The 20,396-nt window shown below is 35.6% G+C and overlaps 2 protein-coding genes across 2 annotated transcripts in view; both read right to left on the bottom strand.

Annotated features, from left to right (window-relative positions):
- Positions 1–213: 213 nt before the first annotated feature.
- LOC107745082 (gamma-aminobutyric acid receptor subunit alpha-4-like) lies at positions 214–9,904 on the bottom strand. Its single transcript, XM_016558912.1, has 8 exons — positions 9,715–9,904; positions 9,483–9,589; positions 8,665–8,732; positions 8,158–8,378; positions 7,944–8,026; positions 7,722–7,865; positions 3,364–3,611; positions 214–588 (listed from the first exon to the last, which is right to left on the bottom strand). The coding sequence occupies exons 1-8, from the start codon at positions 9,747–9,749 to the stop codon at positions 340–342; spliced, it is 1,155 nt and encodes a 384-aa protein (XP_016414398.1). The 5' UTR covers positions 9,750–9,904; the 3' UTR covers positions 214–339.
- A 4,676-nt stretch (positions 9,905–14,580) lies between these two features.
- The window catches only part of LOC107745080 (cyclin-G1-like), a 15,247-nt gene continuing 9,431 nt past the window's right edge, over positions 14,581–20,396 (bottom strand). The window contains exons 3-6 of the mRNA XM_016558910.1: positions 18,218–18,471; positions 17,109–17,187; positions 16,928–17,038; positions 14,581–15,211 (exon numbers count right to left, since the gene is read on the bottom strand). Of these exons, the coding sequence (XP_016414396.1) occupies positions 15,020–15,211; positions 16,928–17,038; positions 17,109–17,187; positions 18,218–18,471 (636 nt within the window). The 3' untranslated portion in view covers positions 14,581–15,019. The remainder of the gene's footprint in view (positions 15,212–16,927; positions 17,039–17,108; positions 17,188–18,217; positions 18,472–20,396) is intronic.

Below are 20,396 nucleotides of genomic sequence, written 5' to 3'. Positions count from 1 at the left end.
TAAACAGCTAACACAGGAATTATTACCTGTGTTCTGTAATTCAAGTACTATGTAAATACATATGCATATCTCTTTATTTTATACAGCTGCATACAGAGTAAATAATGCACAAATCTGAACATAAATCTTCTGTTCCAGATTCATACACATTATTATTAGTTATTGTAAAGTCTCACGTCAGATATGTATGCATGTATACAAACCCCAACAAATTCTAAAAATAAAAAAGCTCATTCTGATTCTGAGTTGCACTCCAATAAAACGGAGAGAAAGAACACAACGTAATAAAACATACTAAAAACTCCCTCCTTGATGCAGAGTAGGGGATTTTTTCTGTTTTCAGAGCACAGACCTGGGCTTTTCCATGGTGTCCTTGCTGAGGTAGATGTACCAGTAGATGAGGTTGAAGATCCCAAAGGCCAGAGGGAAGAGGATGCGGGAGTATTTGTCTATGGCACTGGTGCCTGCCAGCATCATGTTGGGTGGGACAGCCGAGCCCTGAAGGAAGATGGGATAGCGATTCCTGGGCGCCTCGGACACAGAGTTCGCCCGTCTTCTGCGGGTAAAGCCACTGGTATCAGACTGAGGCTGTGACACAAGCAAACTGTGAAGAACACGAATCAATCCCACCTGATATAAGACATATATAACAGAGACAGAACCAGCATTTAGGGTACTGATTAAAAAATCCCTTAAATAAAAGTGTGATGAACAGTCGTCAAAAAAATAGACAATTTGTATGTATTCATGTAAAGCAGTTTAAAGGGACAGTTCACCCAAAATTGAATATTCTGTCATCGTTTACTCATTGTCCACTCGTTCAAAACCTTTGTTTTTTTTCTTCTGCTGAACACAGAATAAGATATTTTGAAGAATGTTCGTAACCAATCAGTTGAAGATAGCCATAGTATTTCTTCCATACTATGGAAGTGAATGGCTACCGTCAGCTGTTTGGTGACTAATATTCTTCAAAACATCATCTTTTGTGTTCAACAGCTGAAATAAATTTATTTGCTATTTGTTAAGTTTTGAAACAACTTGAAAGTGAGTCAATTTTCATTTTCATTTTTGAGTGAACTATCCCTTTAAAGAGGCTGATCGTGTCCCACCAACAAGCTGTGGTCCTTCCTTTAATGTAAATCTATGGGATTTTTTCACAGGCTTTATCATCCACCAGGTGAAAAATTAAACTGCACACTTCTCAGGAATGGTATTCAAGGGTATCATTTGAGTGTACTGAACAAAGGCTGACAAGTTACGCCCTAAAGACAGTACAGTGCTGTGAAAATGTATTTGCCCCCATTCTGATTTCTTCTGTTTTTGTTTCATAAACACATACAGTTCTATGCATTTATTTATTTTTATTGAAGCAAAAAAAAAAGAGGCTATTCATAAATGATCAGCTATTTGAAATTGATTTAAAAACTATTTTGTATTTACTCAGGTTGCCTTTGTTTTCATTTCTGAAAGACTTGAGATATACACAAAAACAGCAGAAATCGGGATGGGGCCAAATGCTGCATAACACTTATGGATAGGAAAAAAACACATATCAGCTTTAAATAAAAAGAAACAGACAGTTATTGAAGATCATAATTACTCAAAATTTACTCTGACTTAAAGGTGCCACCACATTTACCATTGCTCGGTGAATTTTCGCAGACGAAATCCAGACATTTCAATAGAAATCCACACAATGGTGAATTTCATTACGGCGAAAGATTTCCACACCGATTCCGTTTGCAACGGGTTCACGTTTGTCACACAAATTCACCGTGCTGACCAAAAGAAAGCTGCTTGGTTTGACTTATGAGTGAGCTGTGCTTTATACATCTCTACACATCATAATGCACAATGAATGGCGCTTTATTCGCCAAAATTTGGTTCATTCTGCATGTGGAAGTCCTTGGCTCTAACGAATTCTAGATTGAATGGATTCCTATTAAAATGACTGGATTTCACCAGCCGAACAGTGGCGAAACATCTGCCAAATCATCTTAAAATAGCCAAATATCAATTGATTAATTGGACTCGCCAATATATAGCAACATTTCTAGCACTTTATAAAAATAAGGGGTTAAACTACACCCCAGTCGTTTTATATTTCCTTCCCATCCAGTCTGTAAGCCGGAGAGAGAACTGGAGCAAGTGGATCCGCAGCACAGGTGAGAGATTACAAGAGTCATGGCTCGCAGTTTTAATACAGGTGGCTATTTTTAAAACACCAACCATGAGCTCCCCGCGTGAGAGCGGTCCCAGGAGACGCCTCACGCCTGTAGAATTATCATATTTAACTCAGCACAACAGATTAGAGCTACAATCCACACGTGGCTGCATGAGAGCGGGTGAATGACTCCTCACTGAACACCTGAACAATTCAGTTTTTAACACATGCATTAAAGGTTGAGCCATGTGTTATGTATTTAGTTACGCGTGCTAAATACAGTGGTGGCCAAATGATTAGAACACTAGTATTTTCAGCAGCTAAAAATGGTTTTAAGTCAGTTATTTCTATCTTTTGCTGTAGTGTGTCAGAATCCAGTCTGTCTGGAATGACATGAAGAAACAGAACAAACTGAGACAGACTCAATCCAGAAGAACTGTGTCTCCAAGACGCTTTAAGAGAACAAGCTGCAAAGCTACAGTAGCCTACTGTTAAACGTTTTAGGCACTTGTGAAAAAATGCTGTAAAATGAGGATGCTGTCAAAAATAATGTCATACATATATTTTCTTTATCAATTAACTTCTATTAACTAAATTAAATCAACATTTGGTGTGAGCATCCTTTGTGTTTAAAGCAGCTTTTGCCCTCGGCGCACTTGAGCAGAGTTTCTCAGGAGCTTTGCAGGAGGTTTCTTGAAGCGTCAGTTCTTCTGGATTGAGTCTGTCTCAGTTTGTTCTGTTTCTTCATGTCACTCCAGACAGACTGATGATGATCAGATCAGATCTCTGTGTGGAGCACACAAAAATCTCACTGCATTATTACAATTAATGGCTAAATGAATGTTTGGAAATGTAAACTGATATCTCCTTCTGACACACTACAGCAAAAGAAAGAAATAACTGGCTTAAAATTTTTTTTTTTTTTTTAATTTTTTTTTAAAAATCACCATTTTTTAGCTGGTGGAAATACTAGTGTTCTAATCATTTTGGCCACCACTGTATGTCTTTAGAGGTATTTAATTATTTATATATGCAGATGCAGCGACACTCATTTAGCATCACAATAACTGTGACACAGTGCGCTGCTTTGTGAAGAGCAGAGCTCGTGTTGTGCATATCGTTTAACCAGGAGCTCCGTCAGCTGTGCTTTCTGACCAGAGTGTGGTGTTAGTTAAGCGAGGCTCGCAGGAGATCGTTACCGTCTCCGGCTCGTCGTCGCTGCCCTGGGCTATGGACTCCAGAACGGAGGCCCTGGAGAGCCGGCGTTTTTCCCTGTTGGCCTCGAGCGTGGCAAAGTAGTTGACCGCCGCAAACTCGACGAGGGCCGAAGCCACGAAGGCAAAGCAGACGGCGATGAACCAGTCCATGGCGGTGGCGTAGGAGACTTTGGGCAGCGAGGAGCGGGCGCTGATGCTCAGAGTGGTCATGGTGAGCACAGTGGTGATTCCTGAAGGTCACAGGAGATTATGTGAAGACGCAAGTGCAGATTTACATCAGGAATTATCCAAGAAACACTGAGAACATGAAAGAAAACCTTAAACAGTGAATAGTTAAAGGGACAGTTCACCCACAAATGTTGTTCCAGATCTGTATGAATGTTGGTAACCAAGCAACTGCTGGTCCCCACTGACCTCCATGGAATTGTTTTTCTATACTATAGAAGTTACCTATCGGTAAGCCCCGCCCCCCTTAGTTACTGTTGCTACCTCGGACAAGCAAACGGAGCTGCTCACTCTCTTACAATGACAGCTGTCAGTGTGAAAACCTTGTCACAAGATGTGGACAATTTTGGACACAGAAGGGCCACCATTCAAGTGGGAATTAAATATGCCATGGAGGGATATATAAAAGATTTTAAAATAAATATGGTGGGAAACACGATTAATCTGGAAGCGAGGGTTTGCGGATCACAATGCAAGCGGGAGAAGCCTCATGTTACGATCGACACGATCGCGGATGACAACATGCAGGATCAACACTTTTCATGTATCACAGGGCACGATTAAATTAATGTACATTTAGATCTATTTTTTATTTTTTATTTATTTTTATCTTTTATTATCTGTGTTTTTTGTTCTGTCACTGTCATTCTGTTACACTGTGGAAGCTTCTGTCACGAAAACAAATTCCTCGTATGTGTAAACATACCTGGCAATAAAGCTCATTCTGATTCTGATTCTGATTCTGATTTAACCAGTTTAATATGAAGAGATGTGTTTTTGACCTACACTACACATCGTTTTTCCATTTTTGTAGCATAAACACCATCAAACCGACGCGAGCTTCGGATCTTCCAATGTTTCTCTATGGCACTGAAACTGACACTCAACTGCCGTTGGCTCATCTGCATTCAAGGGGAGGGGCTTACCGATAGGTCAGTTGCTACCAGCAACTGTCCGGTTACCAACATTCTTCAAAATATCTTCTTCTGTGTTCAACAGCAGAAATAAACTCATACAGGTCTGGAAAAATTTGAGGGCGAGTAAATGGTGATGGATTTTCATTTTTGGGTGAACTATCCCTTTAAGACCACTAGTATACTATATTTTTAAATAGAATGTGAAACAGTATGAATTATGTTGTTAGCTACATTGTGGTTACATGAACTCATTATACGTTCCAGCAAATGGCGTTCAGTTATCATCTTGGAAATTAAAATGGGTATTTTTGCACTTTTATTATAGTTTTGTGTAGAAATGTCTATTGGCAGGTTGATCTAATAATCAAGGAAAAAATTACAAACTGTACTTTGGTTGGTAAATCACACCATACTCTGTATACTGCAATGTACTGGGCATATTCTTTGTATACAGAAAAAAAATAGTGTGTCTGTACAGTTTCAGTGTGGTTATTGTTGAGTAAAACTAAAACGCAAAATAATAAAAATTATTTTCATTAAGTGAAATAAAGCTTAAATAAAATATAAAGTATATAAATAATTGAAAAACTTTAGATGAAAAACTGTAAAATTGGAAATGCTGTTTTATCTGAAAATAAGTTGTAGATGAAGTACTAAAATGCAAAAGGAATTTTATTTAAAAAAATGAATATATATATATATATATATAAGCTAAGTATACACACACACACACATACTGTATATATATATATATATATATATATATATATATATATATATATAAGCTAAGTATACACACACACACATACTGTATATATATATATTATTATTAAAACTGTTATTTTGCTATTTTAAATGTTTTGTAAAAATGCAACATACGATCAAATACAAATTCAAGAAACAGATTAAAATTTGAGGCTGATATTACTTTCAGTTCATTTATCATACTGGAAATGGAAGGTCAAAACAACCGCATTGCATTATGGGATGCAGTATTCTACGCAATCTACTCTGTTGTATACAATACATTTTGTGGTGTGTCCTCCAGTTATTCCATACATACAGAAAAACTGCATACTGTGCAAAGTGCACTATATATTGCAACAGCAAGAGTAAGAGTAGTATGCTATTCCATAGAATAAATACGAACCATAGCATGTCATGAGTGATGACTGTGAGATGCAGGTATGCAGCGATTGAAAAGTATTATGATTCTTAATTTTCCTCTTTGTACAATTAAATAATGTTAAAACTGTGCCTCAAATTTCCAGATGAAACACTAACACATAGCCTAACATACACTGAAGTTCAAAAGTATGGGGTCAGTATGTTTTTTCTTGTTTTTTTTTTTAAAAGAAATTTATATTTTTATTCATCAAGGACGCATTAAATTAATCAAAAGTGACAGTAAAGACATTTATAATGTTACAAAAGATTTCTATTTCAGATAAATGCTGTTCTTTTTTAAAAATGCATTACGGTTTCCACAAAAATATTGTGCAGCACAACTGTTTTCAACATTGATAATAATCAGAAATGTTTCTTGAGCAGCAAATCAGCATATTAGAATGATTTCTGAAGATCATGTGACACTGAAGACTGGAGTAATGATGCTGAAAATTCAGCTTTGATCACAGGAATAAATTACATTTTATATATTCACATAGAAAACAGTTTTTGTAATAATATTTCACAATTTTTACTGTATTTTGGTCAAATAAATGCAGCCTTGATCAACATAAAGAGACCTCTTTCAAAAATCCAAATCGAACAATAGTGTAGATGTTTAATTTAATATGACCATCTAAAAACACACACTCATACCAGCCACTGTTCGAGCCGGGACAGACTCCTTGTTGATCTAGAATGCGACTTGTGACAGCACAACCACCATAATTAATGGGATGTACGTTTGGATGAGATGGTAGCCAAGCTTCCTCTGAAGATAGAAATGGACAACCTGGACAGAATACAGACCTAGACGGTGCCAAGACATTAGAGGAGGACACTGATGAAGACAAATCGTGCAAGTTCGATACATCCATATGATGCTCTGATCAAGCCCATTTGGCTGAACACGACTCCAAAACATTTAAGAGGGAATTTTGGCTTTATTTCTGTCCTTATTTACAAGAAAAGGTAAGCAAGCACAGATCTTTCTTTTGGGTTTGAGCCTTGATCTGATTGGGCCCCCAACAAGTGGTCCCTGCTTTTTGCCTGCCTATAAATTCCTCATTACTGAGCCCCCGGTCATCCTCGGGACACGATCAGAGGCTGAAACGGGCTTATTGTAACGCAGCTATTTTTAAAGACTGATCAGATAAGCATCTTAGATTGCCTCTCAAAGCGGAAGCTGGCTGGGAATTGTAGCTCTTAACACACACAATTAGATAAGTCATTTACCGTAGTAATAGGGGTGCGTGATATTGCTTTTGTGATTTTTCGATAATGATAATTAAACAATATTTTGCTTAGTGTGTTTTTATGCTGGTAACTTGGCTCGTTTAGGCCTGTCATGGATAAATAGATATGATACTAAAACCACCAGTAGGTGGCGGCAGCAAGTCCCTGTCTTAATGAGTGATTCACTGAATCATTCATTCAAATGACTCATTCAAAGCGGATGGTTCATTTAGAAACGAAGCAAGTGGCTGTCTTTATGAATGGAGCATTGAATCATTGACTCAAATGATTCGTTCAAAAACAGATTCGTTCAGAAACTAAACACTGCAGTGTTGCTCTGAGATGCACAAATGTCCTGCTCCGGCTTTGTTTCGAACCATTTCCGTTGGCAAAACGGAAAAAAAGACAATACTGTGTCTATAAAAAATGTAACTCACTCAATATAAAGTAATATCACATTCACGTGCAAATATTCAGGAAAACCGCACTCTTGCTTGTAATGCATACTAATTTTAGTGTTAGCCCATTCAGGGCTATTTTTTGCTTTCATAACTTGAATTATAGGGTCAATTTAACTGCATTCTAATAGGCTTCATCACAGTGAATGCTTTTGGACTCTCAAGACGTGTATTTGTTTTTTTTGCAAAGTGAATGACTCCATAATATCAGCTCACAACAATTACGATATTATCGCAGACGATAAATATCGCACACCCCTACTAGTAATACTACAAGACATCTGGCATGCTACATCTGTAATATTTAGGGACCACTGAGCAATAAATGAAAACACACCTGTGCTGAACTTATATGTTTCGCTGAACAAGGTCTGGCCCACAAGATCATACTGAAGTAAGCTTGATGATTCTGGAGGAAAATGTACTGATGCTTGAAGACCCTTCCTCCACGTGTAGACGGTTTCATGATTAGTGTAAGCATCTGAAGGTTTAAGAGAAAGCAGTTGAAGAATGGTGGATGGAAGGATGGATGAAAAACAGACAGACAGACAGATCTTACAGCTTCCAAACAGGAGAGGACATGTGTGTCCATCCATAGGAAAGTCCAACAACACCATTGGACATACTGCACTAACAGTCAGCCTGAAATATAGAGAAAACAGGCATTTATTCGATGACCCAAATTATGATATCTTAATGAAAACATTCCCATGTGTACTGAAACAGATTTCTGAGGGTTTTTTCAAAGCTCACCTCTCATCTGATTGTTTTACCTCATAGTGTAAAAGACCGTTCCGTTTTGCATGATTCGAAACAGCTTGTTAGGAGACGTCATGTTGTGTGCGAGTGACGTCCTTGCATTGCGAAAAAACATGTCGGGCGTCCAGATCTTGTCCACCATGCGATTATTCAAAGGCAAGATTTCGACGGGCCCCTGAAAGGCTAACCTCTCGTCAACCCACATTTGGCGGAAAAACATATCCATGGTGAACTCCTGAGAGAAAAAACAATTTCTTTCTGTGAAACATATTCTTTTTTTTTTATGGCTACAACTGATATGAATTCATCATTTGAGTTCTTTTTTTAAACATAGTGTGGGTGAGACTTGACATACTGAAATTAGTTTGAACAGACGTGCAAGACAGAAATAAAACGACAGCTTATTATCGACTTACAAAAGTACTTTAGCCACAAGACACAAAGCACTATAGCTAAATCGAATTTGTACAATAATAAACATAAAAATATAGATGTAACATTTGGGTGCTGTATTTTCTTACCATCTTAACATCAGACACTGGTCCAAAACTTGTGACGAATATGTCTGTTTTGACCTCAGTTACAGAGACTGCAAAGTTAATCACAGATTACATATGCATGCAGAAACGTGAGTACATTATATTGTTACAGCAAAATGAGGTGAAATGCATGGGTCAAAGACAAATCAAAACAATAAAGCTTAATACAGCTTTAAAAATGTTTTCATGCATTACAATGCGTTCTGTTTAACTTTATTTTTCTGAGCAAATAAATAATGCATTTTTACTATGATTTGCAGAAAATGTCATTTAGTGTAACAATAGTTACAAAAAGTCTTGTCAGGCATATTTACAGCTACAATCATTAGATGACATTACAAGACTATTTAAGGATCACAGTTCAGCCGTAAAATACTAATTAATTGTCATTTTAAATCTTTACCCATCTTTGCCACTATATCCTTCAAACCACTATTGTACCCATTTGTCAGCAATGCGTATTTAATCATTTAAAATATAATAAAAATGTAGCATGGATACTTATTCTTTTATATATTTTAATAAGTACAGGTCAGAATAAGTATGTTGTTTCATTTTTACATAAATGTATGCTACGCTGAATAACAACGGAACAGTATTTCTCACATATTTTGACATTTCATTTTCACAAAAGTTAGAAACATTACTTTTCTGGCATTTAATATGCTTTCCATGTATAATAAAATCCCTTTTGTAATTTTAATTTGATGCAAACACCAAAATGGGTGTCTCAGATGTCAAAACTTTCTATACTCTAGCTACTAAATCATTTATTTCTATACTGTGAGGCCTGCGCTTACCTCCAGATCCCGGGCGCAGTCGATTGTCATAACCCTCAAGAAGTCGGTCTAGAATCCGTGTTATGTTTTCTGAATTTATCTTTTGCTTTCCTAATACATCTGCAACACTACACGGAGAGAAAGTACCACCTTGATTAGTCCTTTCAGTGAATTTAGACCTAAGTCAGGTTAAATTAGGCATTAAAGTTAACTCATTTAAAGTCAGTATACCTTGCTTAGTCCATTAACTCACCTTGTGAGACATAACAAGGCCAAAAGAACAGCCATTTCTGTGACAAAAAGGTAAATAAATGTAAATAAAATAAAGCCGTCAGTGGTTAGAGGTCATAATGTAATGTATAATGTGCTCTAGATGTAAGAGTACGCCTTACAGATGCACTGAAGCACTGTCTTATGTCTGTCAGTAAATGAAGAGCTGAATGTGAAGTGAAATGCTTTCAGGATAATCAATTTAAGGGATTAGTCAAATCCAGGTTAAAGAGTATCATCTAGCAAACTAGGCATCAACTAGCAAACTAGTCTTTCTTGCAAAAGTTGTTCAGCTTCAATAAACATTGCCCCTGTAGTAGTTGCCTTGTCTGACTTTCATAATTAGGGTTCAAATAAACTTATAGCCAGGGCAATATAACACAAGATATAGTGTTATAAATATGTGTAACATATTTTGACTCAAATATTACATATATATGGAGCTAATATGTTAGTTAAGTATTGCATTACACTGATAAATACATTTATAATGTACTATTTATTAATATATAGCCTATTATTTATATCTAGAAGCTTGCATTCTGCAAGTGAACGGTGCATTATTGTTCATCCCAAAGAGGCACAAAATCACTTTCCCAGACTTTTACATTAAATGTTCCCTGCTGGTGGAATGACCAGGGACCATCTTCAAGAATCGGCTAAACACACATCTCTTCCATCTGTATTTGATCCTCTAACTCTAGCACTCTCTATTGTAATTCTATTCTTAAAAAAAAAAAAACACTTGCCCCTTTTAGGCTTGCACTCTATTCATTTGCTAACTGCTTGTTTTCTTTAAAAAATTTTTTTTTTTTAAACTCTAATCTTTTTGTATTCTATCTATTTGTTTTCTTTTTATTTATTATACAATTAACAAAAGCAACAATAAAGGCCTCTAACACTAGCTTGCTCTATTCTTTTCAGCCAGCACTTGCATATCATTGTTGTTTTGTTAGTTTTGATTGCTTCTATTGTCCTCATTTGTAAGTCGCTTTGGATAAAAGCATCTGCTAAATGACTAAATGTAATATTTTGCAGCCTTAGTCTTGTTGCTAGCCTGTTTGTTTATGATGTAACCGATTATTTCTCTTAGTAATTAAAAGAGTGAAATAATCTCAACTCAGCAGATGTATTTCACTCAAAATAAACAATATTATACGCTGGCTGTACGTTATTCCTTATATATTTGACGAAATTTTACAAATTAGCTCTTGTTTACCCGCTCTCCGAAACGCTAGATGGCGCACTTCCTCGCGGCATTCTATGATATTACCAGAACGTGTGAGAGATCTTCAAGGTATGGATCTTTACTGAGGGTTTATATATAAGATCCAGACAGGATTGTGTGTTTTGGAGAGATTAGATCCAGTATAACTTCATGTGGAGAAATGCTTGTGTTGTTGTTGTGCGTTACATATAATTGACATATTACTTTTTTGGCGTAAAACTGTATTAAAAGGGACCTTGACTATATATAATACACTAAGTGCCCATAATTGACATTGCAGTCTTCTAACAATGAAAATATATGCTTTTCATACAATGTTTTTATTTCAAATAATGTGTTCTCTAAAATATATTAATAAAAACTGATTTTTTTTTTTAATTCTGAGCTTCTACTAACCATAGGCTAAATTAACCAGACTTTGCACATAGTTTTTAATTTATGTTATTAAAGATTTTGTTGCAGAATTATCTGTTAATATAACATTACTTTTTTATTCTTTTATTACATTTTATGTGAACCTGGGCAAAAAAACAAACTCATTCATACAGTTGGTTGCTTGTCAAAACTTTGAAAACATTAACATTTTTTAAAAGTCTCTTATGCTCACCAAGGCTTATTATTATTATTATACATTTTATTCAATGTTGATAATAATCAGAAATGTTTCTTGAGCAGCAGTATATTATACTGATTTCTGAAGATCATGTGACACTGAGTACTGCAGTAATGATGCTGAAAATTCAGCTTTGATCACAGAAATAAATTACATTTTACTGTATATTAACATAAAAAATAGTTATTTTAAGTGGTAATAATATTTCACAATCTTGTAAGGTTTTTCTCCAGTGTGAATCCTCTGGTGCTGTTTTAAACTGCTTGAAATAAAAGTCTTTTCACACTCAAAGCACATATACTCTCACACAGCAGTATATACAGGTGCATCTCAATAAATTAGAATGTGTGAGCCAAAATCATCACAATTAAAAGAACCAAAGACTTAAATTACTTCAGTCTGTGTGCATTCAATTTATTTAATACACGAGTTTCACAATTTGAGTTGAATTACTGAAATAAATTAACTTTTCCACGACATTCTAATTTATTGAGATGCACCTGTATTTTCTGATGCATTTTCAAACTTTGTAAACATGAAAATATCTTTCCACACAAATGACATGAATGTGGCTTCTCTTGTATGAACTGTCAGGTGTTTCTTCAGGACTGAAGCCCTCACATTGATCACATGCGTACAGCTTCGCTCTAGTGTGGAGGTTCATGTGTCATTTAAGACTGAACTTAAACAAAATAAAGTAAAAATCATGTTTCCAAACTTTTGACAAGCGTACTGTAAGTGTATTTTTTTATATTATAAATATTTTATGTGATATATGAGATTTGGGGGTCAATATGTATTATAAAATATTAATATTGAAATAATGAGTTAAATAGGAATAGAAATAGCAGTCTTCAGTGTCACATGATCTTCAGAAATCATTCTAATACGCTGATTTGCTGCTCAAGAAACATTAATTATCATCATCAATGTTGAAAACAGTTATTTTTGTGGAAACTGATACATTTTTCAGGATTCTTTAAGAGCGGAAAGATCAAAGGAACAGCGTTTATTTGCAATAGAAATCTTGTTACGTAAATCAAAAGTGACAGTAACGATCTTTATGTTACAAAAAATTGCTATTTTAAATGCTGTTCTTTTGAACTTTCTTTTCATCAAAAGTAAATTACATTTGGAAAATGTACTGTAATAAAACAGTAAACATTTATTTAAAATTGTAATACTTAAAAAAAAAAAAAAAAAATTTAAAAATAAAAAGTCTTACTGAGCCCAAACCTTTTAACTATCTAATCATGGCCAAAAGAATTTGTGATGTATTTTGTGTATAAAAAAAATAAAAAAAAATACATATACATATACCTCCCTCCCTGTTTCCAACAGAACCCTGGATTTGACTTCAGCGGAGCAGAGATCTCTGGGAACTTTCACGCCGGTGGAAGATAAGAAGACTACTTTCATTCCTGTACTTGATGTAGTCTTACTAAATTGCAGCAGTTTTTTTCCCTGGAGAATATATAGTTTCTTCCTCTGGAGTCTTTGAGTTTCAGATACAGGAAGCGTATCACAGCGAGTCAAAGCCATAATATATCACAAGCAGCCTTCGAGTCGGGTGGGTTTAATTTACAAATGCAAAGTTTTTTTGTAATCAGTGGTTTCAGAGGACTGTTTGCTCAGCTTATCCTTTGAATTTCAATAAATCATGTAATTCAAGCGCTTGTATTAAATGCCTCAAACATTACAAACGAGCACAAGTGTTTTGCATTCCAATAAGGTTTTATTGAAAGGTTCAACTACATCATTTTGCAGAACGCTGCTCTCAACTTCCAGAGTCTCACAATTCAATTCAATCCGCTTTATTTGTAGCACTCATTTCTTGGTTATATACCATGCTCATGGTTACACAAGACTGTAGCAATAACCCAAATGTAAAATGAGCTTCAACCTGGTCAGTTAGTAAGTCATTAGCGATTTTTCTTTTTATTAGAGGCATATTTAAAACCTGCATTTCCATAGCCATCTAGATTTCGGCGTAATAAAGAAAAGAAAACCAAAAAAACAAAATCTTGTTTCGTCACCTTGGGTAGGAGTGTGCATTACGACAGCTGACAGCCTAGGGTGGGAGTGAAGGGTTTTGGGCCTGATCTCTTGGTTCTGTTGTTGTCTTGAATCTCAAAACCCTTCTCCCTCCTCTTCCACATGGTGGACTGAGGACCTAGGCGGCTCTATACTTCATTGCTTCAAACAACCGGCGCGTCCCGCGCCGATTCAGATGAACATACTGTACACGTGCAAGCCTTACTTGCTCAAACTCACCCTTGACTAGCAATCAAGACGTGAAATAAATACAATCACAGCAGGTGTCAAAGAGAACAAAGACTGAGGAAAGGAGAAGTAGAGAAATTAGTGTTGGGTGCCCATAACACAGATTAGAAGTTTTAAAGCATTCACACGACTGCATTTAGCAGGTTTTTGTTATGGGCGCTCGACACTAACGGTCTTAACAAGCGTATTCGGGGATCGTGGGTAGATGGGCGATCTTGTAGTAGCTGTGCTTCAGCTGTCTGGCGGTTCGACCTGAAATCATCCATCGCAGTCTCTGGCCGTTTGGCTTCAGGCACTTGGTGGAGGCGTATTCAGCCAGGCATTTAGCCACCAGCTCCCTCACGCAAACCAGGTCTCCAGCTTTAACCTGAAGCACAGAATCAACCACAAGACACCATAAATCAACACTGAAAACATTTACACTGCAAAAAATCATGTTCTTCCTTAGTACGTTTGTTTTTTCTAGTATAACAAATTCTTGAATCAGGATGCGTTTACTTGACAAGTAAAATGACTTAATATTTTCAGAAAACAAGACATAATATTTTATCCAAATTTTGTTCGTACACAAGACTGTAGCAATAACCCAAATGTAAAATGAGCTTCAGCCTGGTCAGTTAGTAAGTCATTAGCGATTTTTCTTTTTATTAGAGGCATATTTAAAACCTGCATTTCCATAGCCATCTAGATTTCGGCGTAATAAAGAAAAGAAAACCAAAAAAACAAAATCTTGTTTCGTCACCTTGGGTAGGAGTGTGCATTACGACAGCTGACAGCCTAGGGTGGGAGTGAAGGGTTTTGGGCCTGATCTCTTGGTTCTGTTGTTGTCTTGAATCTCAAAACCCTTCTCCCTCCTCTTCCACATGGTGGACTGAGGACCTAGGCGGCTCTATACTTCATTGCTTCAAACAACCGGCGCGTCCCGCGCCGATTCAGATGAACATACTGTACACGTGCAAGCCTTACTTGCTCAAACTCACCCTTGACTAGCAATCAAGACGTGAAATAAATACAATCACGGCAGGTGTCAAAGAGAACAAAGACTGAGGAAAGGAGAAGTAGAGAAATTAGTGTTGGGTGCCCATAACACAGATTAGAAGTTTTAAAGCATTCACACGACTGCATTTAGCAGGTTTTTGTTATGGGCGCTCGACACTAACGGTCTTAACAAGCGTATTCGGGGATCGTGGGTAGATGGGCGATCTTGTAGTAGCTGTGCTTCAGCTGTCTGGCGGTTCGACCCGAAATCATCCATCGCAGTCTCTGGCCGTTTGGCTTCAGGCACTTGGTGGAGGCGTATTCAGCCAGGCATTTAGCCACCAGCTCCCTCACGCAAACCAGGTCTCCAGCTTTAACCTGAAGCACAGAATCAACCACAAGACACCATAAATCAACACTGAAAACATTTACACTGCAAAAAATCATGTTCTTCCTTAGTACGTTTGTTTTTTCTAGTATAACAAATTCTTGAATCAGGATGCGTTTACTTGACAAGTAAAATGACTTAATATTTTCAGAAAACAAGACATAATATTTTATCCAAATTTTGTTCGTTTCTCGCTTAAAACAAGCAAAAATATCTGTCAATGGGGTAAGAAAAATAATCTTAATTCGAAGGCTAAACAAGATTATTGTTCTTACCCCACTGGCAGATATTTTTGCTTGTTTTAAGCAAAAACTAACAATTTGAATAATATTTTCAGAAAGCAAGACATAATATTTTAAGTCATTTTATCTGTCAAGTAAATGCACCCGGATTCAAAAATTTGTAAATATTTATACTAGAAAACAAGACAAAAATACTAAGGAAGAAAATTTTTTTTGCAGTGTAACCCAAAAATACATTTTAATAAATTTTTATTTTGTTAATGCATGTTATTGATCTTACTCAATGGTTCATTGTTTTTTTAAAGGTTGTCATGTTTAATCAAAATGTTATAATTGGATGTTGCAGTAAAACAAAAGATAGCTCTCTGCGGATTTATTAGGGCCCCATGAAATCAGTTTTATTTTTTTCCCCAAATTCCATTTTTTTTTCTTAGTTTTAAATTTGAAATGGAAGGGAAAAAACAAACCAAAACGGAATCTTAAATTTTTCTGGACTCCATTTTAATGGTTAAAAAAAGTGATCAAAAATACATTTAAATCATGACACTTATACAATTTAACAACGGTTTATTATTACACACAAAATACATTTTTAGGATTCTGTGAACGTTGTTTTTCAGGGAATGAAGAGAAGGCATAAAGCCAATTTAAATTTATAATCAAATGAAATTCAATTTATTTTTGGAAAAAAAAAAAATTGTTTTATGGTTCAAATTAGTGCTGTCAAACGATTATCATGATTAATTGCATCCAAAATAAAAGTTTATGTAATATAAGTGTGTATACTGTGTATATAAATAAGCATAGTATATTTTGAAAATATTTACATGTATATATTATTTTTATACAATTTATATTATATATAAATATATTTAACATACAAATATAACATTTTTCTTAAATATATACATGTATGCGTGTGTATTTATATATAGCCTACATAATAAATATACACAGCACACATACATTATGTAAACAAAAACTTTTATTTTGGATGCGATTAATCGCTTGACAGCACTAGTTAAAATTAAAATATAGAAGAAACATTGCGATTATTCCTTAAAAATGTTTTAGTAGAGTCCATATCGCAATCTGATTTAAGTGTACTGACCTACTTTTGATCAATTCTTTCAAAATGTTACCAATTCTATGGCATTTCATGTTATACAGTAAATTACATTTTTATGACTGGATTCAGTGATTCCATCTGCATTTTTCGTGTCACACAAATCAGCATTCATTTATGTAGGACTTCTCGAATCATTTCGTCCCCTTAACTTTACTTCGGCTTCATTGCAACTTTACCAATTACATATTATTTGATGCACGGTTTCATAGATTGAGAAGTTCTGCAAGCCCTTCTCGGAGTAACTAGTTCAGTGCGCTCTACGCCTCCACCCCGTTTCACAAACTAGTAAATCTCTTTAGCAGCAGCTGTTTGTGGAAATCTTGCAGGTAACTTACAGTCAAACTCTGCTGTAGAGCATCCAGAGCTTCTCTGAGAGCAGGAACCGGCTCACACTCGTGCTGATCTTCGATCTCCAGAGCCAGAAGAGCCAAAGCCAGCAGCGACGGCTGGAGAGACAGAATTACAGTCAGACTACAAACACACGTGGATCGTTTCCAAATGCTCCAAACAGCTTACCTTGATTTTAGTGAAAGTAAAGGAGCAATGGCAAGCCTTCAACTGAGCCTCCAGCCTCTCGATGTTCAGAGTCCGCTTACTGAAGAGAAACACGGTTTAAACCAGCTTATGGTTATTTTCAAGAAATGTTGCTTTTTTAATGCATTTATTTAACAAGGATGCATTAAATTGATCAAAAATGATAGTAAACACATTCATGTTTCAAAAGGTTTCCATTACAAATAAATGCGGCTCTTTTCTGTGAATCCTAAAAAATTAAACGCATCAACAGTCTCCACGAAAATATTTGGCAGCACAACGGTCTTCAACATTGATAGTTTATTATAATAAATTAGAAATGCGGCTTTAACTGTAATAAAGCAAGTTGCAGATGAAGCACTAAAGTGAAAAATGAATATAAAACGTAAAAATGCATTACGGTTTCAATGAAAATATTGGGCAGCACAACAGTTTTCAACACGGTTAACTTTTCCAGACTCAAATTTCCAAACCTCAGTCGATTTTCATACAATATTTAACATGGTCCATAGAGCATTATTTTCAGCTTTATATTTGGTATAGAGTTCAGTCATCTGTAAATATGTTCGATTTTCTCATGACAACATACAGAGTCCCTAAAATAAAAAGCCCTTAGGTCTCTTTAATGCATACTTTGTAGAGGCCAAGAAACCACACTGTGAAGTGGGCTGATGGCACAATAGGTGGCTCTGTGTGTTGTCCTATATGCTACGGTTAATGGTTTCTGATGCACAAATAAAAGTCTGTATATTTTTTACTTTTGCAAAGGTCCTTGAGGTTCTGCAATACAGGGCTGAAGAATATTGCGAGAAGAAACCCAAAATGCTTATAACCTACATTTTTAGCATATTAGAATGATTTCTGAAGGCTCGTGTGACACTGAAGACTGCAGTAATGATGCTGAAAATTCAGCTTGGATCACAGGAATGAGTTACATTTTAACATATATTCACATGTTTTGAATTGTAATAATATTTCACAATTTTACTGTTTTTAATCAAATAAATGCAGCCCTTGGGAGCAGAAGAGACATTAAAATCTTACAAACTGTTGAACAGTAGTGCATACACACAAACAGTGCAGCAGCTCACCTTTCTGCATCCAGCTGCTCTTGAATGCGAGCGTGAAAGAATCTGAGGAAGTGAAGGGCGGTCGGAGCCTTGACCTTCCAGTAGAGCTTCTCCAGAATGATCTTCTCCATCCTCATCATGTCGTGGACCGTAAAGCGGTTCTGGCTGATCCGGAGGAGGTCACTGGCCAAAGGAACGCTCTTCTCCTCTTCGGACGTCTTCACGGCGATGTAGAAGCAGCAGAGAGCCACACAGGACAGATGCTTGGGCTGAATCTGAAAACAAGAGAAAACCGTTCAACAGGAACCCACACAGAAAACATCTGGGATTCATACAGAGAAGTAGAGCTGGATGAGTAATCGAAACCCAAATTCATAACCTCGAACCGACATAATTTTCCCATGTCTGTTATTTGGGTATTTTAATCCTATTAACGCTCTCCCCTTAAAAACATAACACTGTGTCGACGCTAAACAGACGTGTATTTCTCTTAATCAGCAGTGCTCTATTTGCATACATTCATTATTTAAAACATTTGTTTACACAGGAGATGCAAGTTATTTTTTTTCTACTTTTCACATTGCATTATTTAAAATATTAATTTACAAGTTTATTTATTTATTCACTTTTTGACACCATGCCAGCGTCAAGGCTATTTTAACGGCAATCTCTAAATTATTAATTAGATACAAGTTATTTTCTACTTTTCGCATGACAATATTTAAAATGTATTTTGTTTGCAAGAGATGCTGGTTATTTTATACTTTTAACACGGCAATATTCATTTATTTTGTTGGCATTTTAAGGAAACTTGCTTTTTATAATAAAACTGAAATGTGACTTTCCACAAGACATCTTCATTTCAAGCAAGCTTTGATTTCAGTTGTTCGAAATATTCAACAAATAACCATAAATAGTTAGTTTCCTTCAATTATTTTAAAATCAGAAAGATAAGAAATGCACTTTCATTTCATTAGAAAAAAAAAAATTCCACATTTAATAGTGGAGTATTTTTACACTACAACCCTTTAAATGAACTATGAGGGCAAAAAAATTATAAAAAAAATTTGAAAAAATAAAAAACTCGTTCAGTAATCATAATCGAGTTAAACCATTCAATTAATCGAGGTTTTGATTTGAGGTCAAATCGCCCAACCCTACTGAGAAGGTTGAGTACTGAGATGATTAGGCTAATTACGGAGATAAACTGAAGAGTTAAATCTGGCCAAAAGCACACGCACCTTCACCTTCAGATGATATCGTAATTGTTGTTTTAACGATGTGCGATTTGGCATTATCGAGTATTTTGCAAAAACCAAACAAAACACCTATGTGATGCATTACGTGATGAAGTCTAGTCTAGTGCGTGTGCGCTTTTACGGTGCGCTCTTTCGCTGCATGATTCAGTCTATTAAAAAGCATTCAGAATGATCACAAATTCAAGACATGGGGGCAGAAAAGGTGTATATTTATACCACTTCATATAGTTAATCAGTTTCACACGAAGAGTGCCGTTTTTCTCCAAAAATTAGCATGATTACGAATGCGATATTGATATTAAACACAGACGTTCTACATTGTGGATAATCATCTCAGCCATGTGCAAATGTAACATGCTGTTGAAAGCTTTTATTATGTGTTTTGCATACGGACTCAATATAACATGAAATGCAAATACAAACTGAGCACATGCGCAAACAAAAATGGTCTAATAATAAACCTAACATTACATTATTTAAAATTGAACTTGAGCATTACATTGAAGCTTTAAAAGATCCAAAAAATAAAAAAGGATATTATTGAATCCTTTTCTTATGGAAATTTCTTGCAAATATTCAGCTAAAGCAGTATTAAACACAGACGTTCTACATTGTGGATAATCATCTCAGCCATGTGCAAATGTAACATGCTGTTGAAAGCTTTTATTATGTGTTTTGCATACGGACTCAATATAACATGAAATGCAAATACAAACTGAGCACATGCACAAACAAAAATGGTCTAATAATAAACCTAACATTACATTTAAAATTGAACCTGAGCATTACATTGAAGCTTTAAAAGATCCAAAAAATAAAAAAGGATGTATACAATTTTTGAATCCTTTTCTTATGGAAATTTCTTGTAAGTTATCCCCTTTATTTGACTCTCTAACTCTAACACTTTCTATTCTATTTTAATTCTACTTTATCTATATTTA

Source organism: Sinocyclocheilus rhinocerous, unplaced genomic scaffold, assembly GCF_001515625.1.
Source record: "Sinocyclocheilus rhinocerous isolate Xijiao unplaced genomic scaffold, SAMN03320098_v1.1 scaffold17, whole genome shotgun sequence".
In the NCBI taxonomy this organism is placed as follows: Eukaryota; Metazoa; Chordata; class Actinopteri; order Cypriniformes; family Cyprinidae; genus Sinocyclocheilus; species Sinocyclocheilus rhinocerous.
The sequence above is the reverse complement of the archived record's forward strand: the minus strand, read 5'-3'. Positions and strand labels throughout refer to the sequence as shown.

Bases quoted from the DNA above. Each gene is read 5' to 3' on its own strand.
- LOC107745082 (XM_016558912.1), bottom strand. From the start codon at position 9,749: ATGGCTGTTCTTTTGGCCTTGTTATGTCTCACAAG. The intron at 8,733-9,482 runs GTAAGCGCAGGC...TTAACTTTGCAG, and splicing joins ACTGCGCCCGGGATCTGGAG to TCTCTGTAACTGAGGTCAAA. The intron at 3,612-7,721 runs GTGTGTTTTCAT...TGTGACCTTCAG, and splicing joins AACATATAAGTTCAGCACAG to GAATCACCACTGTGCTCACC.